The following is a 22,547-nucleotide window of genomic DNA, read 5'->3' on the forward strand; positions in this document are numbered from 1 at the left end:
AAGATCAGGCTCCGCCCACATGGTGTAAGGTCGGTTTCGTTTCTTCACTTGTCAATTCTGTTGCTGTACACAAACAATATAATATGGGAGCGTCTAATGATAAACCCCTCAAATGCCCGCTGTGTCTTGAAGACTGTCGGAATCAGGTGACGCTGAGCTGCGAGCACACCTTCTGTCAGGGCTGTATCGGTGAGTTATGGAGCGGATCTCCGACTGGACCTTTTTTCTGCCCCGAGTGCAATTACGAGTTCAAGGAACAGCCAGACTTAACGGATGGAGCCTCAACATCAACAGGCAGACCCAGCGCAAGTATGTATCATTAAAGCAAGAACAAAGTATGAAAAAATTTTTAGCGGAGCGTTTTTGATTGTATTTATAAATTCCTCATGAAGTAGGACACATGCTTATGATCTGTATTTGATCTATTTCAATTAAAACATATTAAGGAATACTCCGGGTTCAATGCAAGCATAGAGACTTCCTCATCCACGCTTACGCCTTTTTTGATTTTTATTGGTAATGACAACGACACTGTGAGGGATAGACTTACAGTCTCTTTAATGGGCTGTACTGCAGTTTAAAGTGTTTTTGGATCGTTCCGCTGAAAAAACATTGAAAAAATATTTCCAAAAACATTGAGTAGACAAAGAACGTCTCGTTTTCTGTTCTCTGCGACGAAGGGAACGAGACATTGCGTATTAACGCATTTGGGAGTGCCTTACACGATGTAGTTGAAACCTCTCTACAATAACGCCAATATTCTAATATTGGCTATGGTGTTTGTGCACTATAAAAACAGGTGCACAAACACCATTTCCTCAAAATTTCTGACTGAGAACAAGGAGTGCGTTTGCAATGTCTCATTCCCTTCATCTCAGGGAACCGAGGTCAGCGACCAACATGAGTATGCCGCAGTGATTGACCCTCGTGTTGGGCCAGGAGGGGAGCACTCAGAATTCATATTCGAACTATAGTCATATAGTATGAATTAACTCCTTCACAAACCCAGTTGGGAATGGAGTTTATTTATAATGTAAGTGCTTTTGACTTATGGTAAATTACAGCTGCCTGAATGCAGGCGGTTGTGTAAAAAGATGGGGAGTTCATCCTTAAAGGGACGAACATAAGTATATATATTTGGCCAATGAAATAGCAAGTGCTCTAAACAGAGAGGAATTGGGAAGTTTGGCACAACCTCTATCGTGATTTTCACAAGGAGATTGTGTATTATGGCTTGTAAGAAAACCGTGGCACCATTGAAACGAGGTGGCCGGTGTGCAAATTGGATCATATAACCATGGACGATCATATTTTGCACCCATTCTGAAATATGTGATTTGCTGATACGGCTGCTTCCATTTGGGCCACAGCTTGCGTGGCCTCTCCGGTGGCTGGTGCCAGCGCTGAGGCAGCAGGTATGGGGATTTTTGTCGGGCTCTGGGTCGAAACAGAGCGAGGGCAAACCGGCTGTTATGTACTCCGTTGTGGCATAGCCTGTGATTGCTGCTGAGTTGCGACGTAACACTTATTCATAGAGCTGCCAATAAGGCTGGCTGGAAACACTGGAGCATCCAACTGAGTGGCTTTTTCCCATGTCGATCCAGAACTACCAGGTTGCTCATGGACTTGTCGATGGCCTGCGCTGTGACTTTCATGGTACGCAGTGCTAAGTCTGTAGCGGTGTGGAGCTCTTTGAATGTCTCTGGATCAAAGCCATTGCGTGGAGTGCGGATCCAGCTTGTCCTACAACTGAGTAAGCTTTTCCAGCCAGTGCAGATGTTTGTAGACATGGCTTGGAAGGATGTATGGGACATAACCATTTTCTTCCCCATGATTCACAATAGAGAGGATGGCGTCACTGCATGAGCGTGCGGTGAAGGGCGTGCTGCAGGACTTCATTATGAACTTCTGGGAAGAATGGGGCAGATTTGTTGAATGCGGCCGCTTGACGGCATCCGGACTGCAGGAACAATTCATTGAGGCAAGACATCTGAGGGAGACCACTTGAGGTTAAGCTCTTCGTCCCCCCTTGTAAGGACGTGGAGCATTTTTCTGTCAGTGACGTGTGCACACTCCTTGCCCTCAATGGGGGAGAGGTGGCAGTATCATCCACTTATGACTAGCCTGATGCAGTGAGAGACATGTCATCGTTATTATCATCCCCAGCATCAGAACCTCTGAACGAGATGAGGCTGCGCGCTCTTACTTGGGGCCGGAGCTCGTCTCGCACATAGCGTATCAGCAAAGATGCGCCTCGTGGAGATTTAGGGGCTGGCGGGGCATGTGCTTGCATGAGGACTCGGCCTGGCGGCCCCGCTGTACCTCCTTTGGTATCACAGAAGAGGCGGGTGGGAGGGCGCGTGAGGCTGGCTCATTCCATAGAACGAGGGTGATTCGCGAGCGTAGCGTCTTGAGACTCATGCCCTAGCAACGAGGACAGTCTGTCTCCATGTGAGCTGACTCTGGTTGGGCACAGCCCAGACAGTAAATGCTGCTCTCATGCTTATCTGACGGCTGGATGTGTCTCTCGCACAAGGAACACTAACGGAACAACATCTTTAAAAAGACGCAAACATGGATGCAACTCTTTTAGATATGTAAATAAATATATATTTATATTTCACACAATTTACAATACATAATATGCAGTTGTTTTGTAAGGATACACAACACATGCCGAAGTGCTGCGGGGAATCATGATACTGAGGCCCGTTCACCAGCGAAGTGTCAAGCGACGAGGTGGAGTGATGTTTGCCGGAGCACTGCAGGGGAGTAGAGAGTCTTCTCGTTGCCGTGAAGATTCCGCCCGCTGACCCGTGTATATCGGCGTTGAAGGGTAGAAGGCTTCTAGACAAGAGATGATCGCTTGAAGGAAGAAATTCTGAGGAAATGGTGTTTGTGCACCTGTTTTGATAGCGGAAAGCTTTGCACCTAAACAGGCGGGGCTCAAACACTATAGCCTATTGATGTTATTATAGAGAGGTTTCAACTAGGCAATGTAAGAAGGCACTCTCATGTGCATTAATAAACGCAATGTCAAGTGTGCTGAGTCGTAAGGGAACTTCACACTACATTTCCAGAGTTTTTTACAGCTTTATACCATTTGTGCCATCGAGAAGTCTATCCCTCACCGTCTCGTTGTCATTGCTATTAAAAATCAAAGCTGACTCTAGCGTGAATTATGTCGTTTTAGCCCGAGACAGAGCACTTGTATTAAAATGCATAAGAGAAAATTGAATGCCCAATATAGCACATGCAGAAAATGAAGTCCCGCCTAAAAAGGATTCTCTCATCATTTACTCACCCTCATGCCATCCTAGTTGTGTATGACTTTCTTTCTTCTGCAGAACACATATGAAGATTTTTAGAAGAATATTGACGCTCCAAAAACCACATAAAGCAAGCAAGCAAGTTTATTTATATAGTACAATTCATACATAGAAGCAATTCATTGTGTTTTACAGTGCGTGGATAAACTTGGATAAAGACATCATAACAGTAATCCATACGACTCCAGGGTTTTAATCCATATCTTCAGATGTGATGTGATGGGTGTGGGTGTGGGTGAGAAACAGATCAATATTTAAATATTTTTTTGCTAGAAATTCTTCTCCCTGCCCAGTAGGGCAAGGATGGTAATGTTAATGTGCCACAATATAACATGCACAAAAAGGCATGAGAAAATTGAGCTCATCAATTATGACAAAATTCAGGAACATAGTGAGTCATGACAAAGGAGTTTAAATTCTTATACACCAATTTAAAAATTTCAGTTAATCTGACAGGCTGTCTTAAAAAAAAAAAAAAAAAAAAACAGCAGCTCATGTTAACCTGTTTCACATTGTGAACATAAATATACAAAAACACAATGTTCAGCTTTGAAGTGTGGTCCTCATAAATGTATTTAAGAACTCTAAATTGACATCTGCAATGCTGAACATAATTAATGTTCCTGTCACACAATGTAAAATGCCAACATATTTTTTCACAGTCGCACATAGTAGTTTCAGTCGCAAATGTGTTTACTGTCCTGTAGAGCCCTGAAAATGTGAATAACCAAAAACACAAGAAGAAGAATGTCAAAATGTACTTTAAATTGAAGATTGTCTGAGCAGGGAGGAGAATTTTTTGTAAAAATGTATTTTACTTAAAAAAAAAAAAAATTAATTAAATATTGATCTGTTTCTCACACCTATCATATTGCTTCTGAAGACATTGATTTAACCACTGGAGTCATATGGATCACTATTATGCTGACTTGTGTGACTTTTGGAGCTTCAAAACAGCTGATAAATACTTCAAAAATCTTAAAAATCCTGCTAGTGTCCTTCTATCAAGCCTCCATCACAAGCATTCTTACATACTGCATCTGTGTATGGTACACCAGCTACACAGTGGCTCAGAGGAAAGCGCTGCAGAGGGTCATCAACACGGCCCAAAAAATCGCCGGCTGCCCTCTCCCCACACTGCAAGAACTACACAGCTCCAGTTGCATCAAAAAAGCACAGAACATTATAAAGGACTCTTAACACCCTGGACACTTTCTGTTTGAGTTGTTGCCATCAGGCAGATGATTCAGATCAGTCAAAACAAGGACAAACAGATTCAAACACAGCTTTTATCCTACAGCAATTACCACACTCAATACTGCTAATTAATTATGAAGTAATACTGTTTACAATTGACTGTAAAAAGGGATGTGCAATGATAAAATGTACTTTTATGTGGGTATGTGGGCATACTTGGGCAGTTTTTATATACAATGTTTTTTATTTGTTTTTATTTTATGAATTTATGAATGATGTACTGACTGGTGAGCACTTTAAATTTCGTTGTACTTGTGACAATAACAATAAAGGATCTATCTCTAATTTGAGTTCAGCAGATGCAAGAAAGTCATACAAATCTGGGATGGCATATGGGTGAGCAAATTCTGAGACAATTTTAATTTTTGGGTGAACGATTCCTTTAAGGGCGGTCACACAACATTTTGCGTCCATTCACTCACATTCAAACGCATTCCAAAGGCAGGAGACCGGAAATGCAACCTCGTGCGAAGACTTTTCATACTAGGCTTCAAGTTTGGTGAACTCTGAATCATGAATCCGTATTACGTGACAACGCGTGACCAATAGAAGACTGAAATGTCACACACTAACCTCTTGCTGACCTCTTGGCCTAATACAAATTTTTTTAAAGTTTTGTGTTTATTGTTACAGGAAAGTGGGTAGACAACAATAGTTTTTAACATTTTTAATCTAAAATTATTTATTTGTGATGTATTTTTTTTACATTCACCAGATGCCCTTCTGCGTGACATCATTTCCTGGTCTTTTGCGTTGTCTGAAAAAGAAATAGCATGCTCAAAGCCTAGTGTGACCACCGCTTTAAAGGTAAAGGAGCCAATCAACTTTCAATGCAAGTCAGTCCACTCGGCGGCAATCTTTGGAACTCTCCGTTGTGGGCTGGACATCTTTTTTTGTATGTAAATAAGAGGCATACAGGTGCAGCTCTTATCTACTTAAATTGGGAAAGACTGATTTCTCCAAAACATTTGGTCAAGATTAAAATCAAAGAAAAAAATATCTAAAATTTAAAATCAGCAGTAAAACCTGACAACAATGTATCCTAATTATCATAAATTGTGCTTCTTTAGCATTCATGCTAAAAATGCTAGTTTTCAGGCTGGTTTAGCTAATGCGCATATGCATTGTTGAGTTGACTGACAGGCAATGTCTGTATCTAAATGGTTATTGGCTCTTTAACCATAGAGGCGAAACGTCCTTTTCTACATCCATTTATTTCCCGTTTTGTTTTCCAATTTCTCCCATTCATTTTATTAATACCTGTTGTCTGTCTCTTGTTAAATAGTCTCTTCCAAATCCTGTCAATCAAATCGAGAACACACATGCAAATAAGCTGGACCAGCCTGACAAATAGAGATTTTTAGTGTGATCTGAGCTAAAGAAACACAACTTATGATACCGTTGTCAAGATTCTACTGCAGATTTGAAATGTTATTTGTTCGTAGTCTGGACCAACTGTTTTAGAGATAAATTTTTTTCCCTTTCATGTAGTATAGCTGTACTTAAATGCTGCTTCTATCCATAAAAAAACCTGCCCTGGAGCATTCCCAAAATGTCCACCAAGTGGACTGACTTGCCTTGGAAACAGCATTTGTAGCATAATGATGATTACCACAAAAACTAATTCTGACTAGTCCCTCCTTTTCTTAAAAAAAAAAGAACAAATCGAGGTTACAGTGAGGCACTTACAATAGAAGTGAATTGGGCCAGTTTTTGGAGGGTTAAAAGGCAGAAATGTGAAACGTATAATTTTATAAATGCATTTACATTAATTCTTCTGTTAAAACTTGTGTATTATTCAATCTGATTATTTGTTGTTTTTTATGGTCATTTTAGGGTTTACTGCATTATGTCATCATGACAACGAACTTGAAAAATTAGATATAACTTTACACTGAAATGTTTGTAAATGATTTCATCACACTAAAATCATGCTAACATGCATACTGTTGTCTTTTTGCTATACTTTTGAAACAGTGAGTATTTTAAAGTTTACAAATCGGCCAATTCGCTTCCATTGTAAGTGCCATTATAACCCAGACTTTTGCTTTTATAAATAAAAGGTTTTTTGTGGTAATCAACATTATGGCACAAATACTGTCTATTGAGCTTAACTTATATTGAACCCGGAATATTCCTTTTAATAGTGAAGGGGATGCATTCATATAAAAGTGAAAAGTTGAACTGAAAATGTACAATTAGCATTCATTTCAGAATTGATTACTACTGGAATTTTGCTTGCCCCCCTTTTCCTTTAATGAGAGCCTGCACTCAAACACAACTCCACAAGTTTGTGCAAAACTTGATTATCCATGTTAGCCCAATTTGATTTGAGGATGTTCCAAAGAACATCTTATGTTCTTTAATGAAAGGAAGAAAACCTTTGGAACATGGTAAATGTTGACTTAGCCTTTTGAACCCCACTGTTCATTCAAACAATACTTTGTTTTCATGTAGGTTGGACACTTGGAAAGAAGCTGTCTGCCCGATATTCCACCAAGACATTGCTTGGGAAGAGGAAGTCCAGTTCTGCGTTTCCCGGGAAGTACTGTGATGGATACAGACTGGGTTCAGCACCATCTAGTTTCCTCCATGTCACTGACTCTAATAATATGACATACATTATTGATTCTGATGATGACACACCAGCACCACCTAAAAGAAAGCCCACAGCAGGTCAGCGCCCATCTGGAAGCCAGTCTCCATCCATGGTTTGGAGGAATATTTCTACATGTGAAACATCAACACAACACACACCTCCAGAAACAACTTCATCATCTAATGAAATCACATCTCCTCATATAGAATCATCATCACCAGACAGGAACACAAGCTCAGAAAGGGAGGACCTGACTGTTGCTTCCTGTAGAAACACAGAGGCACTTAGAAAAAGCAACACACTTCAAGGAGAGAAAGAATCATCAACAGAGACACCAATTACAAGAGACACCTCTTCTAAAGCGGACTTACCAAGAGTGAATGTGACCACTTATTCGGCTAGGCCGCAGGCACAAATGAGTCCTTCTTATATTGAAGAGCCTTCAGTCTTTAGTGTCCCAGGTACATCAACAGAGAGACTCTCCAGTAGCACCCATGTGCCCTGCCACTACTGTCCTTCTTCAGACCAGAAGGTGGCAGTGAAGACCTGCCTAGTATGTGGGGCATCAATGTGCTCTGAGCATCTGCGTGCACATCTGGAAAAGCCAGTGTTCCAGAACCATTCACTTGTGAACCCTGTGGAGGATGTGTCTCTCTGGAGATGCCAGGAGCACCAGGAGATGAACCGAATTTACTGTCAATCATGTGGAGTGTGTGTGTGCACTGTGTGTTCCTTGGTTGGATCACACAAGGGCCATGAGTGCATAAGCATTCGCAAGGCAGAGCAGGAACTCAGAGTGAGTCAATACCTACCATTGTTTACATTTGAAATTCTTGCCACTTTTTTCCTCTATAAAAAGTTTTTAAAAAAAGACCCCATGAAATGGCTTGATGAGCACAGCTTTCTTTCATGTGTTGACATGTTTCCTATTAAAACTGGAAGTTTGAGTGGGACATATTGAAGAGCTCATCCCCTTTTTAAAATAGCCAATAGCCTTCGGTAAACAGCACACCCATTAACCATGATTTGATAGTTGCTATTGCTAATCAGAGGCAATGTAGCGGCAGGGACAATCTCATTCTTGTGGGCATTTTATAGCAGCAAAATTTGGATATGCCGATGAGGCATAAAGCCCAAAGTATTCTTTGTCCATGTGACGCAAATCTCATCATCAGCATAGAGCGTGTGCACTGAATGCGTGCAGCCCGATTTTTGTAACCGCATTTCTTTGAATGCGCATACGCCTGGAATTTTTTGCACTAGTGTCCACAAAATGGCAACACTCACATTTGAGCCATTGTTGTCACTAAGAAGCACTAGAAGATCACTATTAAACAACAGGAGACAAAAGTATAAACAACAACAGTGGATGTATACGTCAAGAGCGCATTTATGAGGAGGTCTGGAGATACCTGCAATTGTATAACTCAAGTCTGAAGGACTATAAAGACATCTTTATGGGTCTAAATTCCAGAAGAGAAATAGTCTAATGTCTTATAGCAGTTGTAGCACGCATGTGCCAAATTAATGTGAATGCACACACAGTTATATGGAGTTGCTTTGGAAGGCTAGCATTCAATTTAACGCAGACACTGTGTGTTCACGTCAAAATCTAAGTACTGCATATTTTGGGCTTAAGACCCAGTTTACACCTGATATTACGAAGCGTTTCAGGTGATCCGATAACTTGTGGTCAGCGCTAAACACAGGTTTAAACAGGGTGCAAAACTTTTGTGATTGGATCACAAAAAACACTTACATAGGTAGTCAAAAAGGCATGTGACCACATTGCATTTGAGGTGTTAACGTTAATCTGTCCTTATGCATCCCGGACAGCAGTGAATGTCAATCAGCCGCTGTGCTAAAACAAAAGTTTACACTTTGCCAGTTACCAGTGGCTTTAAATGTAAATAACCGTCTGATCTGAAAATGTGAAAAAGTGCATACATATACATGTACAAACACAGGAACTTCACTAGAGCTGTTGGAAAAAATCGTTTCAGCTATGCATCGCGATTCATACTCAAACGATTCTGAATCGATTCTGAGTTCAGTTTAAATCACAGCAGAGGAGTGGTGCACGCCAAAGACAGATATAGAAACAAAAACGCGAGTTAAGTGTACACACTAAAGTCAAGTGCATAAACACGACTGTTTGCAGACTAGCTGTATCAAACACGTGACCATTTGTGCCCGAATGAAACTACAATCCCGACATTCTTTCACAAACCCACACACATAGAAATTCATGATTAGAAGGCAACAAACAACTTGAAAGACGAGCTCGCACCCATAATTGCACTGATTAGCACACAACGGGGGAAAACACAGAAGAAAATAATGACAAGGCAGCGGTTCGGGAGATGTTGGTGATGTTTTAATTTAATTATTTTTTTCTCAATCTAATCATCATTTGAATCGTAATCAAATCGTCAGGAAGATTCAATCTGTCTGATATCAACATGCAAATAAAAAGCAAAGATCTGAAGCTCAGTTAATACAGATACTCCTCTAAAATATCTGAGAATTCTGCTTGAAATATTGCGTTTGTGCTTAGATTACGTTTCAGTCGCATTTGTTAGAAAAAAGTGCACTGTTTTATTTGGCACTTTATTGGCCTTTTATGACTTTCTTGTGGTTTAGATTGTCATGCAGTATTGCACTGATGTAGAATCTCCCTTGAAATCCAAACACAAGTGGTCACAGGAGAGGCATTTAAGCTGCCAGGTGTAAACCACAATGTGTCTCGCCTGACCACATGAGATGCATCATAATACCAGGTGTAAAAGGGGTCTAAGATTTGTCATCAAAGTTTACTTTCTTTTTTCTCTTTAGAGTCAAAAGTTTTTCAATCCAAATTCGCAGAAGAGAAAGACTGTAAATTCTAAATGCTAAAAGAACATTTTGACAACTTTTATGCAAAGCTACATAGACATGAACTAAAAAGTCACAAAACTCATTCATGGGGTCTTAAATAAGTAGTTTGTCCTGTTCTGAATACAAATAATTGAAAGGGTAATTTTATAGTACAAAGCTATTTCCAAAAAAGATTCACTATATTCATATATCTATTGTTAGACAATAGCAAACACTAGTTTTTAGTTTTTATTGGTCTATTTGGGAGATACATTTTGTTACTTTTTGCTTAGTTTTCTACACTTTTCTTCTACACTATTGTCTCAGGGCTCACTGAAGGATGAGATGACAAAAATACAAAAAACAGAAAAATCCATTGTGGAAAAAGCCTTTGTGCTCAGTGAGAAAAAACATGGTGCCCAGGTAAGTGTTAGAAATGTATTGATTTTATTGTTAAAGTTATTTAGGCATTTAAAAAAAATGTGTTGCCATGTCTTGTTAAAGGTGCACCTAGCAGTGTAGATGCAGCGTCACCCAAAAATGTAAATTGTCAGTACTGATATAATAAAATAAATGCTCTATTTACAGTCAACAATGATTCATTTTTCTACTATTGAAAGTGTCCAATTCCAAGGGATTATTGAGATAAATCCAGCAATATGCATCTGGTCATGTGATCCCAGCATTGTGACGCTCATGAATGTGCCCAGCACCATTTGTAGAATAAAGCATCTGTTTCTAAAAGACTGATATAGATATATACTATTTGACTATTATCATTTCTTTCTATTTAAAAGTTTAGCATTAGTTAGCATAAATGTAAGTGTTTAAGCTCTCTTTTGTCAATTTCTTGTGTAGTTATCCTGTATCACTGTTTTTTTTCTCCTATTCTTGCAGACAGGTCTGGAGAAAGTGCGAGCAGCTGTGCTGCAGAAGTATCAGGCCATGCGGGAGGCTCTGGAGAACGAAGAGGCGCAGGCACTGCACTGTGTGGCTCAGGAAAAGGACAGAGTGCTAGGGAGCATCGAGAGGCAGCTTGACACCTTGCAGGGTGCCCTGATATCTAGCCAGAGCGTATTAAACACCCTACAAGGAATGACCACTACACAAGGGCCATCACAATACCAGGACCAAGCCTTTATCATGGTATGACAAATAGAAAATGTAGCAAGTAGTTTGTAGGGCCCTGCTTACATTTGGTATTAACGTTCGTCTTGGGTGATTTGATCAGGTGTATGCGGGTTCCAAAACTTTTTGATTAGATACCTCAAACCACTTTCAGAGAAGGTCAGAAATGGATGTGGTTACATTGAAATAATAGTGTAAACATTAATCCGTCCTGATGTACCCCTAATCATCTGCTCACTTGTCAATCATCCATCAGTTTTATCATTATCTTGTAATGATGTGAGTGATGTATGCAGTCATGAAATCAGAGACAATACCCTTGAAATCCGGTCACAAGTGGTCACAGGAGACGCATTTGAGATGCATGTTACTACCTGGTGTAAACAGCAATCAGTCCCAGCTGACCACTTGTGACCAGATCACCAGAGACGGATGTTAATACAAGTTCTGAACAAAGTTTGCAAGACTTTGTCTAATACACATTAATCCAATAGAAATGTCATTACTTGATTGATAGATTTAAAGTTTTCATTATTTTTGCAATATATGTAGTAAATATAATGCAAATGTTACCCTTTATTTTAGGAATACAGCAAGATAGCAGCACAGTGAGTGTAATGTTTTGAATTTCAAATTCTATTTGAATTGGGTAATTGTACTCTTTAAATTTGTTAGTGGTTATCTTTAATAATCTTCCATTCTTCGTTCAGACTGAATGGACTGTCTGATACTGTGCAAAACCTCGAGCCTCCTCAGGATGTAAACCAGGGCCGACTGGACTGTCTTCAAGCCTGGACTGAGCGGAGACTGGACACTGTCCTCATATCACTGCCTCACAGAGACCCGTTCAGATTGCTATGTGAGTCCCTTACACATTTAATTGTTCTATACATTACATACTCGTAATATGTAATGGGTTGTGTACAATCAGCTGGTCATTAGCACAAAATAAATGTACTTTAGTGAAGCAGAGGATTATCCAACTTATTATACGCCTACTTACTTACTCAATTAAATAAGTAAATAAATAGCTGTGAAATGTTATTTTGAGCTTCAATTATGTTATTAGGTGAGAGGATGATACAAGAAACATGAAACTAGCACAGCTATGTAGGAGACTGCGTCAACAGTCTTATGCATTTATATTTTAGCAGTCAATATACAAAAATATTTGACTGCAGAATGCCACGATTGACCAGCCAGAATCAAGTGTTCTTGAGAGCTGTGAAATAAATATATAAAGGGCCCTATTTTAAGAGCTTTAACAGCTCTTAAGCGATAATTCATACATGTAAAGTCAATGGCCATGGCCATGAAGTTTTGGTATTTTCGTGCAAGCACGTGATAAGTCTTGATGCAAGTGGATTTGGCAAAATTTGCAGACGTGAAGCACTAGTTGGCTGGGTCGAGTGCAATTCAATTCTGAGGTTCTTCTCTGAAAATCACACTGTCTGCATCCTATTATATAGTCTTTTTCCTGTCAGGCTGTCAAGCACCAGCAATATAAACAAAGACAGCACAATCATAAGAAGTTAGTAGTGTAAACAGACTGAATGCAATTAATTAAAAGAACAGAAATGTGGACTTACATTCTTTTGTGCATATACTGCATATTTGTTGAATGTAAGGCATATTACTAAAACAGTGACACGCTCCTTTTATACGCATAGAAAATTTGACCAAAAATATTTCTTAATTCAAATTACACTTCAAACGAAATGAACATATAATCAAATTTAACGAAGTGGTCAAAAAATCATATACCAAATCTAAACATTTTATCCATTTTATCCTGCACTTTTTGCAGTGATTTAAAAATCACTCTATGACAACAGGTGGAAAAATACCAATACAAATTTTATTATAAATACAATTGTAAATATAAACTCGTACATTTTTTTAATGAAATGGCTACAACAGTGATTGTCAAGGACATAATTTGATGTTCCACTATATCATGGGTCAGCAACCTTTTTGACATTGAGTGTTTTTTTTATTTTCCTGGTCAATGGCTGTGCTGTTTTTCACACCTGACCTGCATTCCAATCTACATCGTGTTGTAATCCTTCCTCATGATCACGCAGCGTTTTTTCACCCGCTGAATGGGAGGCTAAACACTATTAAAGTACAACTAGACTCGCACTCCGTGTACAAGCCATTCGCACATCAAAAGCCTTTTCTGTAAATTACACCTGCAAAATCCTAAAACTTTATTTCCAGGTTTAATTTATATTTTGAATAGACTTGAATAGATTTTTGAACCCCACGATGTGGGTTTATATTTTCTCTTTTAATCATTTAATGTCATTTTGAATGTGAGTGACCATGGTTTATGGAGGATGTACCTGTATGCTGGTTTGGAAATCTCAAGGATTAATAGTGGTGTTTTCCTTATTACATCACGTGTTGATCTGAAAGCAAAAAGAAACAAATGAAACACGGAATGTAGGCTGTCATCCATGCAGCCTGACCGAAGCAAAGCGGGTGCGTTTACTCGTGATTAACCGAAAGTGAAGTGCTGTCGGCTTGTGATGTGTGAATGGCTTGCACGTGTTGCACAAATCTGTTGAGTATACTGCAAAAACGCGAGTTAAGTGTACACACTAAAGTCAAGTGCATAAACACGACTGTTTGCAGACTAGCTGTATCAAACACGTGACCATTTGTGCCCGAATGAAACTACAATCCCGACATTCTTTCACAAACCCACACACATAGAAATTCATGATTAGAAGGCAACAAACAACTTGAAAGACGAGCTCGCACCCATAATTGCACTGATTAGCACACAACGGGGGAAAACACAGAAGAAAATAATGACAAGGCAGCGGTTCGGAGATGTTGGTGATGTTTTAATTTAATTATTTTTTCTCAATCTAATCATCATTTGAATCGTAATCAAATCGTCAGGAAGATTCAATCTGTCTGATATCAACATGCAAATAAAAAGCAAAGATCTGAAGCTCAGTTAATACAGATACTCCTCTAAAATATCTGAGAATTCTGCTTGAAATATTGCGTTTGTGCTTAGATTACGTTTCAGTCGCATTTGTTAGAAAAAAGTGCACTGTTTTATTTGGCACTTTATTGGCCTTTTATGACTTTCTTGTGGTTTAGATTGTCATGCAGTATTGCACTGATGTAGAATCTCCCCTTGAAATCCAAACACAAGTGGTCACAGGAGAGGCATTTAAGCGGCCAGGTGTAAACCGCAATGTGTCTCGCCTGACCACATGAGATGCATCATAATACCAGGTGTAAAAGGGGGTCTAAGATTTGTCATCAAAGTTTACTTTCTTTTTTTCTCTTTAGAGTCAAAAAGTTTTTCAATCCAAATTCGCAGAAGAGAAAGACTGTAAATTCTAAATGCTAAAAGAACATTTTGACAACTTTTATGCAAAGCTACATAGACATGAACTAAAAAGTCACAAAACTCATTCATGGGGTCTTAAATAAGTAGTTTGTCCTGTTCTGAATACAAATAATTGAAAGGGTAATTTTATAGTACAAAGCTATTTCCAAAAAAGATTCACTATATTCATATATCTATTGTTAGACAATAGCAAACACTAGTTTTTAGTTTTTATTGGTCTATTTGGGAGATACATTTTGTTACTTTTTGCTTAGTTTTCTACACTTTTCTTCTACACTATTGTCTCAGGGCTCACTGAAGGATGAGATGACAAAAATACAAAAAACAGAAAAATCCATTGTGGAAAAAGCCTTTGTGCTCAGTGAGAAAAAACATGGTGCCCAGGTAAGTGTTAGAAATGTATTGATTTTATTGTTAAAGTTATTTAGGCATTTAAAAAAAAATGTGTTGCCATGTCTTGTTAAAGGTGCACCTAGCAGTGTAGATGCAGCGTCACCCAAAAATGTAAATTGTCAGTACTGATATAATAAAATAAATGCTCTATTTACAGTCAACAATGATTCATTTTTCTACTATTGAAAGTGTCCAATTCCAAGGGATTATTGAGATAAATCCAGCAATATGCATCTGGTCATGTGATCCCAGCATTGTGACGCTCATGAATGTGCCCAGCACCATTTGTAGAATAAAGCATCTGTTTCTAAAAGACTGATATAGATATATACTATTTGACTATTATCATTTCTTTCTATTTAAAAGTTTAGCATTAGTTAGCATAAATGTAAGTGTTTAAGCTCTCTTTTGTCAATTTCTTGTGTAGTTATCCTGTATCACTGTTTTTTTTCTCCTATTCTTGCAGACAGGTCTGGAGAAAGTGCGAGCAGCTGTGCTGCAGAAGTATCAGGCCATGCGGGAGGCTCTGGAGAACGAAGAGGCGCAGGCACTGCACTGTGTGGCTCAGGAAAAGGACAGAGTGCTAGGGAGCATCGAGAGGCAGCTTGACACCTTGCAGGGTGCCCTGATATCTAGCCAGAGCGTATTAAACACCCTACAAGGAATGACCACTACACAAGGGCCATCACAATACCAGGACCAAGCCTTTATCATGGTATGACAAATAGAAAATGTAGCAAGTATTTGTAGGGCCCTGCTTACATTTGGTATTAACGTTCGTCTTGGGTGATTTGATCAGGTGTATGCGGGTTCCAAAACTTTTTGATTAGATACCTCAAACCACTTTCAGAGAAGGTCAGAAATGGATGTGGTTACATTGAAATAATAGTGTAAACATTAATCCGTCCTGATGTACCCCTAATCATCTGCTCACTTGTCAATCATCCATCAGTTTTATCATTATCTTGTAATGATGTGAGTGATGTATGCAGTCATGAAATCAGAGACAATACCCTTGAAATCCGGTCACAAGTGGTCACAGGAGACGCATTTGAGATGCATTTGAGATAATCCTTCCTCATGATCACGCAGCGTTTTTTCACCCGCTGAATGGGAGGCTAAACACTATTAAAGTACAACTAGACTCGCACTCCGTGTACAAGCCATTCGCACATCAAAAGCCTTTTCTGTAAATTACACCTGCAAAATCCTAAAGCTTTATTTCCAGGTTTAATTTATATTTTGAATAGACTTGAATAGATTTTTGAACCCCACGATGTGGGTTTATATTTTCTCTTTTAATCATTTAATGTCATTTTGAATGTGAGTGACCATGGTTTAAGGAGGATGTACCTGTATGCTGGTTTGGAAATCTCAAGGATTAATAGTGGTGTTTTCCTTATTACATCACGTGTTGATCTGAAAGCAAAAAGAAACAAATGAAACACGGAATGTAGGCTGTCATCCATGCAGCCTGACCGAAGCAAAGCGGGTGCGTTTACTCGTGATTAACCGAAAGTGAAGTGCTGTCGGCTTGTGATGTGTGAATGGCTTGCACGTGTTGCACAAATCTGTTGAGTATACTGCAGTCTGTCACATTTAAACTTTTTGTTTAGCCTCCCATTCAGCTCATGAAAATGCACTGCGTGATCATGAGGAAGGATTACATCAAGATCAACTGCAAATGCATCAACTGAGTTTAGACTTAGCGCTAAAAACAGACGTGTTTTTGATATGTCTTAGAGCATGTCTTAGAGACCTATTTCCCAGGAAAATCGCAAATTGTGCTTTGCGACACTTAATTTACACACAAAACACCCACAGTTTGCATGCATACACCCACAGATAATGCCCCAACCCACGCCCACTTGCGCTTTGAGCTGACACGAATATTGCATGTAGAATTGGTGCTCTCAAGAAAATTAGATAAGACGTTGCGCTTGGTTGTTTGCAAAATGTCATAAATACTTGTAGAAATCTTCATTACAATGTTGTGACACCATTTTATCATTGGTTGTTATCCATATGTGCTGCCATGGCATGCAAAACAAAATATTAAGAAGACTTTGATCAATATACACAAATATTGTATCTGACACGTAGGCCCTTTACTTTCTTTCTGCAGATGGGATAAGCCCAACTCTGGATCCTGATACTGCCCATCCAAAACTGCTACTGTCTGATGAAAACAGGACGTTACAGTACACTGAGACCCAGCAGGATTACACTGAGCAGGAGACTCGCTTCAACATTTTCCCACAGGTTCTTGGCTCCCATGCTCTAGATAGGGGCTGCTGCTACTGGGAGGTGGGGGTTTCTCTTGATGGGGGCCGCTGGAAGGTGGGCGTCAGTGATGGACAAATTGGCAGAAAGGGGCAAAAGGATGCTTGTCGTATTGGCTTCTACCCCAATTCCTGGTGTCTAATATATGAAAAGGGGAAAGTGGAAGCCCTGCATGATAAGATGGCATCACCTGTGTGCGCCACTGGACTCTGTAAGATCGGGGTGCTGCTGGATTTTAATAAGGGCTGCTTGTCTTTTTATAATGTGGCAAAGGATGGGGCTCTTTCTTTGCTGTACAGTTTTGAGCATACGTTCTCTGTGCCACTGTATTCGGCAATGGCAGTTTCTAAAACTGAGCTCACCATCTGTGATGTATTTACCAAGCCCACTACTGACTAGACTACGTTTGTGCTTTTATGAAACACTATATTATTAAGCAGCACAAAACACTTACATTCCACAAAACTACATCTATCCAATTGTGATAATTGCTGTAGCCAGTAGTGCAACATGTCTACCATTTTGGCCTGCTTGAATTATAATCTTTTCTCAGAATGCCTAATGAATGATATCTGCTGTTTTGGAAAGTTAGGGAAATTATCATATCTGAGACTTTTTAAACGTACATTCCATTTATATACTCTTTATTTTTACATATTTATGCCATCTATAATGGTGTAACTTTCATAAACAATCTTGCTTGGCATTTTGACTGCATTTGTTACAATCTCACTCTGTTATAATGGGTGTCTTTATATGTCTAAGAAAGCCCTTTGATATATTCATGTGTGCAACAGCGCCTTTTGACTACATTTGTTATATTTTCTCCACTAAAAACATTTTTTATTCATTTTTATAAAAAATAATTATTTTTATATTGATTAAAATAAATAATTGCACTGTATTTCCATGTACAACAAAATAATATGGAGTGCAGGATAAACATTTGTCAGAAATCCATTAAAACAATTTATTTTATTACTTGTGTCAATTTTAACAGCACATTTTAGTTTAGATATTTTGCATCAATATATTTTTTCAGTCTCTAATGAATGTAATAATAAACATTGTTTTAAGATAGTAAAATTATTGATTCTATCCTGTATTCAGACTTAAAGGTGCACTTTTTGTTTATTGTCATCTTGGACTTACATAGACATCTAGTAGTGTGGATGCAGCATCATTCAGAATGTAGTTTTCAGTTACAGATGCCATTGTGTAATTTCACTATTCACAGTCTGCCATGATTATTTTAATCCAAGAGTGAAAGTGTCCAATAACAAGACTGTTACTGAGATTAAGTGAGTAGTATTCAGCTGGTCATGTGATTGTAAAATGGCAGCCCCCATAAGGGTGCCCCTACCCCATGTTGAAATAAAACAGCTTTTATAAGGTTGCTGATATGGCTTATGAGATTCCTCATCTCATGAGAGTGGTCATGATTTTATTCATATGTTTCAAATTAACAATTAATTTTTTTAGGAGTAAAACTTTTTAGTGCACCTTAAATTTGGATGTTTTTACCCAACCTAAATCACCTACTACATTTAAAAATATATATTTCTGCTACTGAATCTATGTCATTCCTTAAAATCTGCAATGTTGAATCATTTAACTGGTTCAAGTTTTCAGTTGTTTGAGTGAAATTTGTGAAGTCTGTGTACTAAATATTCCATTGCAACTGCAGATGGCAGAATTGTTCAAAATCAAATGGAAAATATGCTTCTTTGGTATCAATTCATCATATAGGAAAATCAAACAAAGAGGTGTTGAACAGTGTACCAAAACATAGGGAATAAATTCAGATGTTTTCTTATTTTAGATGTGTTTTTTTTTTTTTTGTATTCATAGATGTATAACCACAAAAATACATCATTTAACCTGCATGGTAGTGTTGTCAAAAAGTTAATTATTCAATTATTCAACTATTATAAACATTTATTTTAAGACATTTTGTGTTAAAGCCCCTGTTATCACCAAAAGGCAATTGCTCTTGGCATGTTTTGTAAATAATGATGCGCTCTGTATTCTGTAAGAGAACAAACCACTGGTGGGAGGAGTAGACAATATGAGTCATCTGTTCCAAGAACTGCTGTACGTGCCCTTTCACAATTACTTCATTTCAAATCAACACAAATTGCCCTGTTAATAAAGAAAAAGTAATGGGTAGAAAAAACATGCTGATAGATTATTCATTTGTTTATATTGGCCACTTCATAATGAGGCTTTAGTTCAGAAGTCATTTAATCTAGTTTGTCCTGTTGTTTCAAATATGATGAACGCAATAATCCATCAATCCAATATTCTAAATATGGTATGATTTTTGGGTGAATCTCACAAAAACAGGTTCCCAGAATTAAAAGAAAAAAATGTATAGAAATAAAAGAAATAATACTTTGATTAAGGAAACTGAAGCCTTTTTTTTATTACCACTAAGATTTTTTTCATTGTGATGTTATAATCTAATAATGATTCTCATTACTGTAGTACAATTATTATTTAAATTGATAAATATGTACAACTGCTTCAAATTTATATTTGACAAGTCTTTATGGTCCTAAATGTAGGCTTAATTTTCTTCAAGCAAAATATAGTTGATTTTGAGGTGTATTATATGACTATGGTGGCTTTCTGGAGATTCACCATTTTACTAATTTCCACAGAAGTTCATTTCCATACTAAATAAAAAAAACTTTGTTTGAGCTCCACCTCCACAGTTTTGGTAATGTCTCTAGAGGAAAACTGGGTGCACCGTCATGGCAACAACCCTTTGCCCTGAGCCAGGCTCCATCTGAGCCATTCAGCTGTTTAGTCAGGGGTCACTTTGCTCCCAGCTGCCTGTGCACTTCTTCCTGAATAACAGGTGCAGAGCCCGTCCGTCACTCAGCTGTAACTGGCAGAATAATTTCATCAGACCTACTTCTGCTCACCATACACTGACCGCTCACATGTTGTCTCTCCCCCGGTGTGAGTTTATACAGTCCAGCACAGCTGATACATGAAAGGAACACCCTATCCATCTAATTTACTGGAGAAATCCACATCTGTTTTATGAGGTCTGAGCACAGCAAATGTTAGATCAAGCTGCACACAGCCATGCTGAGATCGGAAACAACAGTGTAATTGAGAGTGTAATAATGCTTTTAAATAACTTTTCTATAAACAAAGAAATTAATATCAAGTAACTTACATTTTAGACACACTATGGCCAGTTATTTTGTCTAATTTGTCTTTGCTTTGACTTGGTTCCAAGAAACCTATTTCAAAATGTTCTGCATTGAATGCACATTCGTACTGATTCACATCAATTGATTTTCTTGCAGGGCTTGGGTTGCACATGATAACACACAATGAGTCAATTTATATTACTCATATGTATAATTAGAATCTCACTCAGTTATAATGGGTGTCTTTATATGTCTAATATAGCCCTTTGATATATTCATGTGTGCAACAGCGCCTTTGGCTATTGCTACATGTTCCTGAAAATGCCCATCCATAGATCTGGGAGCATCTTTCTAAGATCTAGGAACTTTTCCTGTCATTCCCAAGGCACTTTCTTTTCTATGATGATGTGATTCAACTTTGAGTCATGTGGAACACATTTCCTAAGCATTTTTTCACTCATAACTGTTGTTCCCATGAGGATGTTCAGTTTTTGCACTTTGGCGCAGATGGTCAGGGACAGGGACATGGCCAGATGGCTAATGTACATATTCCAAGACCTGTCTCAAAGGATAACACATTTGACACTGTCCCCAATGTGACCGACACTTGGAACACACTGTACATATTCCACCATAAAGGGTTATTATAGGTCATCTAGAAATGAAAATGCTATCATCATTTACTCACCCTAATGTCATTCCAACCCATATGACTTTCTTTTGTGGAACATTATCCCTTTAAATTGGCATGCAAGAAGAGAAATTCTATATTAAAAATAGAAAATGTATGACATAACCAGGTCCCTTTGGAGGCAAATTCAGTTAAGCAGAAATATTCACTTAAGGGAATTCACACACAGTCGATATATATATCGGCGGTCTTAAAACCCGGTGCGTTTCAGCGGCCGGTAGGCGACTCCTGCGCCCCTGGCAGCGGCCCTGACCACTCCAGGCAGTCAGCTAGGAGCCCCTTCTCCCCTTGCGGTCGGCGGCCATCGTCCTCTTTCAGGCGGCTGGGCTCCTCATCCCCCGGCAGATGGCCGCGGCTGCTCCGTTGGGGTGGACGGTAGTGGCGAGAACTCTACTACGGCATATCCCTCCTCCTTCCCGGGTTTCGGCACCAGTGTAAAGGGATCAATGGAAAGGAGGCGGCGAGAACCGGCTTGACGATGTAAATCATATTTTAATAGTAAACTTAAAAGACAACATAAACACACATGACGGACATGTCCGTAAACGATCTCTCTCTCCCGCATGATCCTCTGCAGTCAGCCTTTATCCCTCAAGGAGGCATAATTAGCCTAATACGGTACCGGGTGTGTAGGATCACGACCCGGCCCCGCCCTCCACCCTGCCACAGTCACCATCCAGTTTAGGCATTTTTAAAAACAAAATTTTAACATTGATTACAATAATACATAATCATAGTTTGTTTAACTATGGATCAATGGAAAACTACTTCTAGCTGTTGTTTGGTTATTATTAATTGTCACATTTTATTTCCCTTGCCTCCTCGAAGAAAATGTCCATGCTGTAATGGTAGTAAGATCGAAAGTGAATGCCTTTATCAAATGTAATGAGTTTTAAATTGGTGTAATCATCATAATATAAATTCTATATATCTCCTCTGGAAGTCTATTCAAACACAAGCCCAGTTATTTTCATGCTGGAGTATTGAAAACTTTTGCTAACTTTTTGCCATTTGATTGGCATATCCAATACTGCTTGAGGAGTTTTAAAAGGCACTTCTTATCTGGACTTTTCTGCTGTGTTGTCTTTGAGTGTATCTCTGTTATCAGTCACTCACTACAGTATAATGGGGCAGTTTGCTAAAGAATTTTAACCAAGACAGACAACTTCTACATTGAGAAATCTTGTATAAACAAAACATGACCTTTATCTTTTCAGCCACCCCATAAATCATCAGTGAGTCACGAGAAGCCACTTGCCATGAGCATCTGGTTTGATCTTGCTCGTCTTATTTCTTTGGAGACTTTGAGGATGTTAAGAAAGAGACAGTGGGAAATACTCACCTGTGCTAGGTCATGTGGTCATTGTCCACCCCAGAGACAAGGGAGCACTGAGAGTACTTGCTGCTCATCTGTGACATTTAACTTTCAGTAAGGCAAATGGGAGCATGACTCCATTTCAAAGCCTTGTAT

At 38.8% G+C, this 22,547-nt stretch overlaps 1 protein-coding gene across 2 annotated transcripts; it reads left to right on the forward strand.

Moving 5' to 3' along the window:
• Positions 1 to 35: 35 nt before the first annotated feature.
• LOC127623155 (tripartite motif-containing protein 14-like) lies at positions 36 to 19,074 on the forward strand. Of its 2 annotated transcripts, XM_052097434.1 has the most exons (8): positions 213 to 309; positions 5,302 to 5,393; positions 7,044 to 7,981; positions 10,369 to 10,464; positions 10,939 to 11,187; positions 11,755 to 11,777; positions 11,880 to 12,028; positions 17,061 to 19,074. In XM_052097434.1, exons 3-8 carry the CDS (start codon positions 7,199 to 7,201, stop codon positions 17,615 to 17,617), a joined length of 1,857 nt encoding a protein of 618 aa, XP_051953394.1. In that variant the 5' UTR covers positions 213 to 309; positions 5,302 to 5,393; positions 7,044 to 7,198; the 3' UTR covers positions 17,618 to 19,074. The 2 variants fall into 2 exon arrangements, with proteins under 2 accessions (XP_051953392.1, XP_051953394.1); XM_052097432.1 differs by lacking the exon at positions 5,302 to 5,393 and having other exon boundaries at positions 36 to 309; positions 17,061 to 19,073.
• The last annotated feature ends 3,473 nt before the right edge of the window (positions 19,075 to 22,547 follow it).

The sequence above is a fragment of the Xyrauchen texanus genome, chromosome 29 (genome assembly GCF_025860055.1).
Source record: "Xyrauchen texanus isolate HMW12.3.18 chromosome 29, RBS_HiC_50CHRs, whole genome shotgun sequence".
Lineage (NCBI taxonomy): Eukaryota > Metazoa > Chordata > Actinopteri > Cypriniformes > Catostomidae > Xyrauchen > Xyrauchen texanus.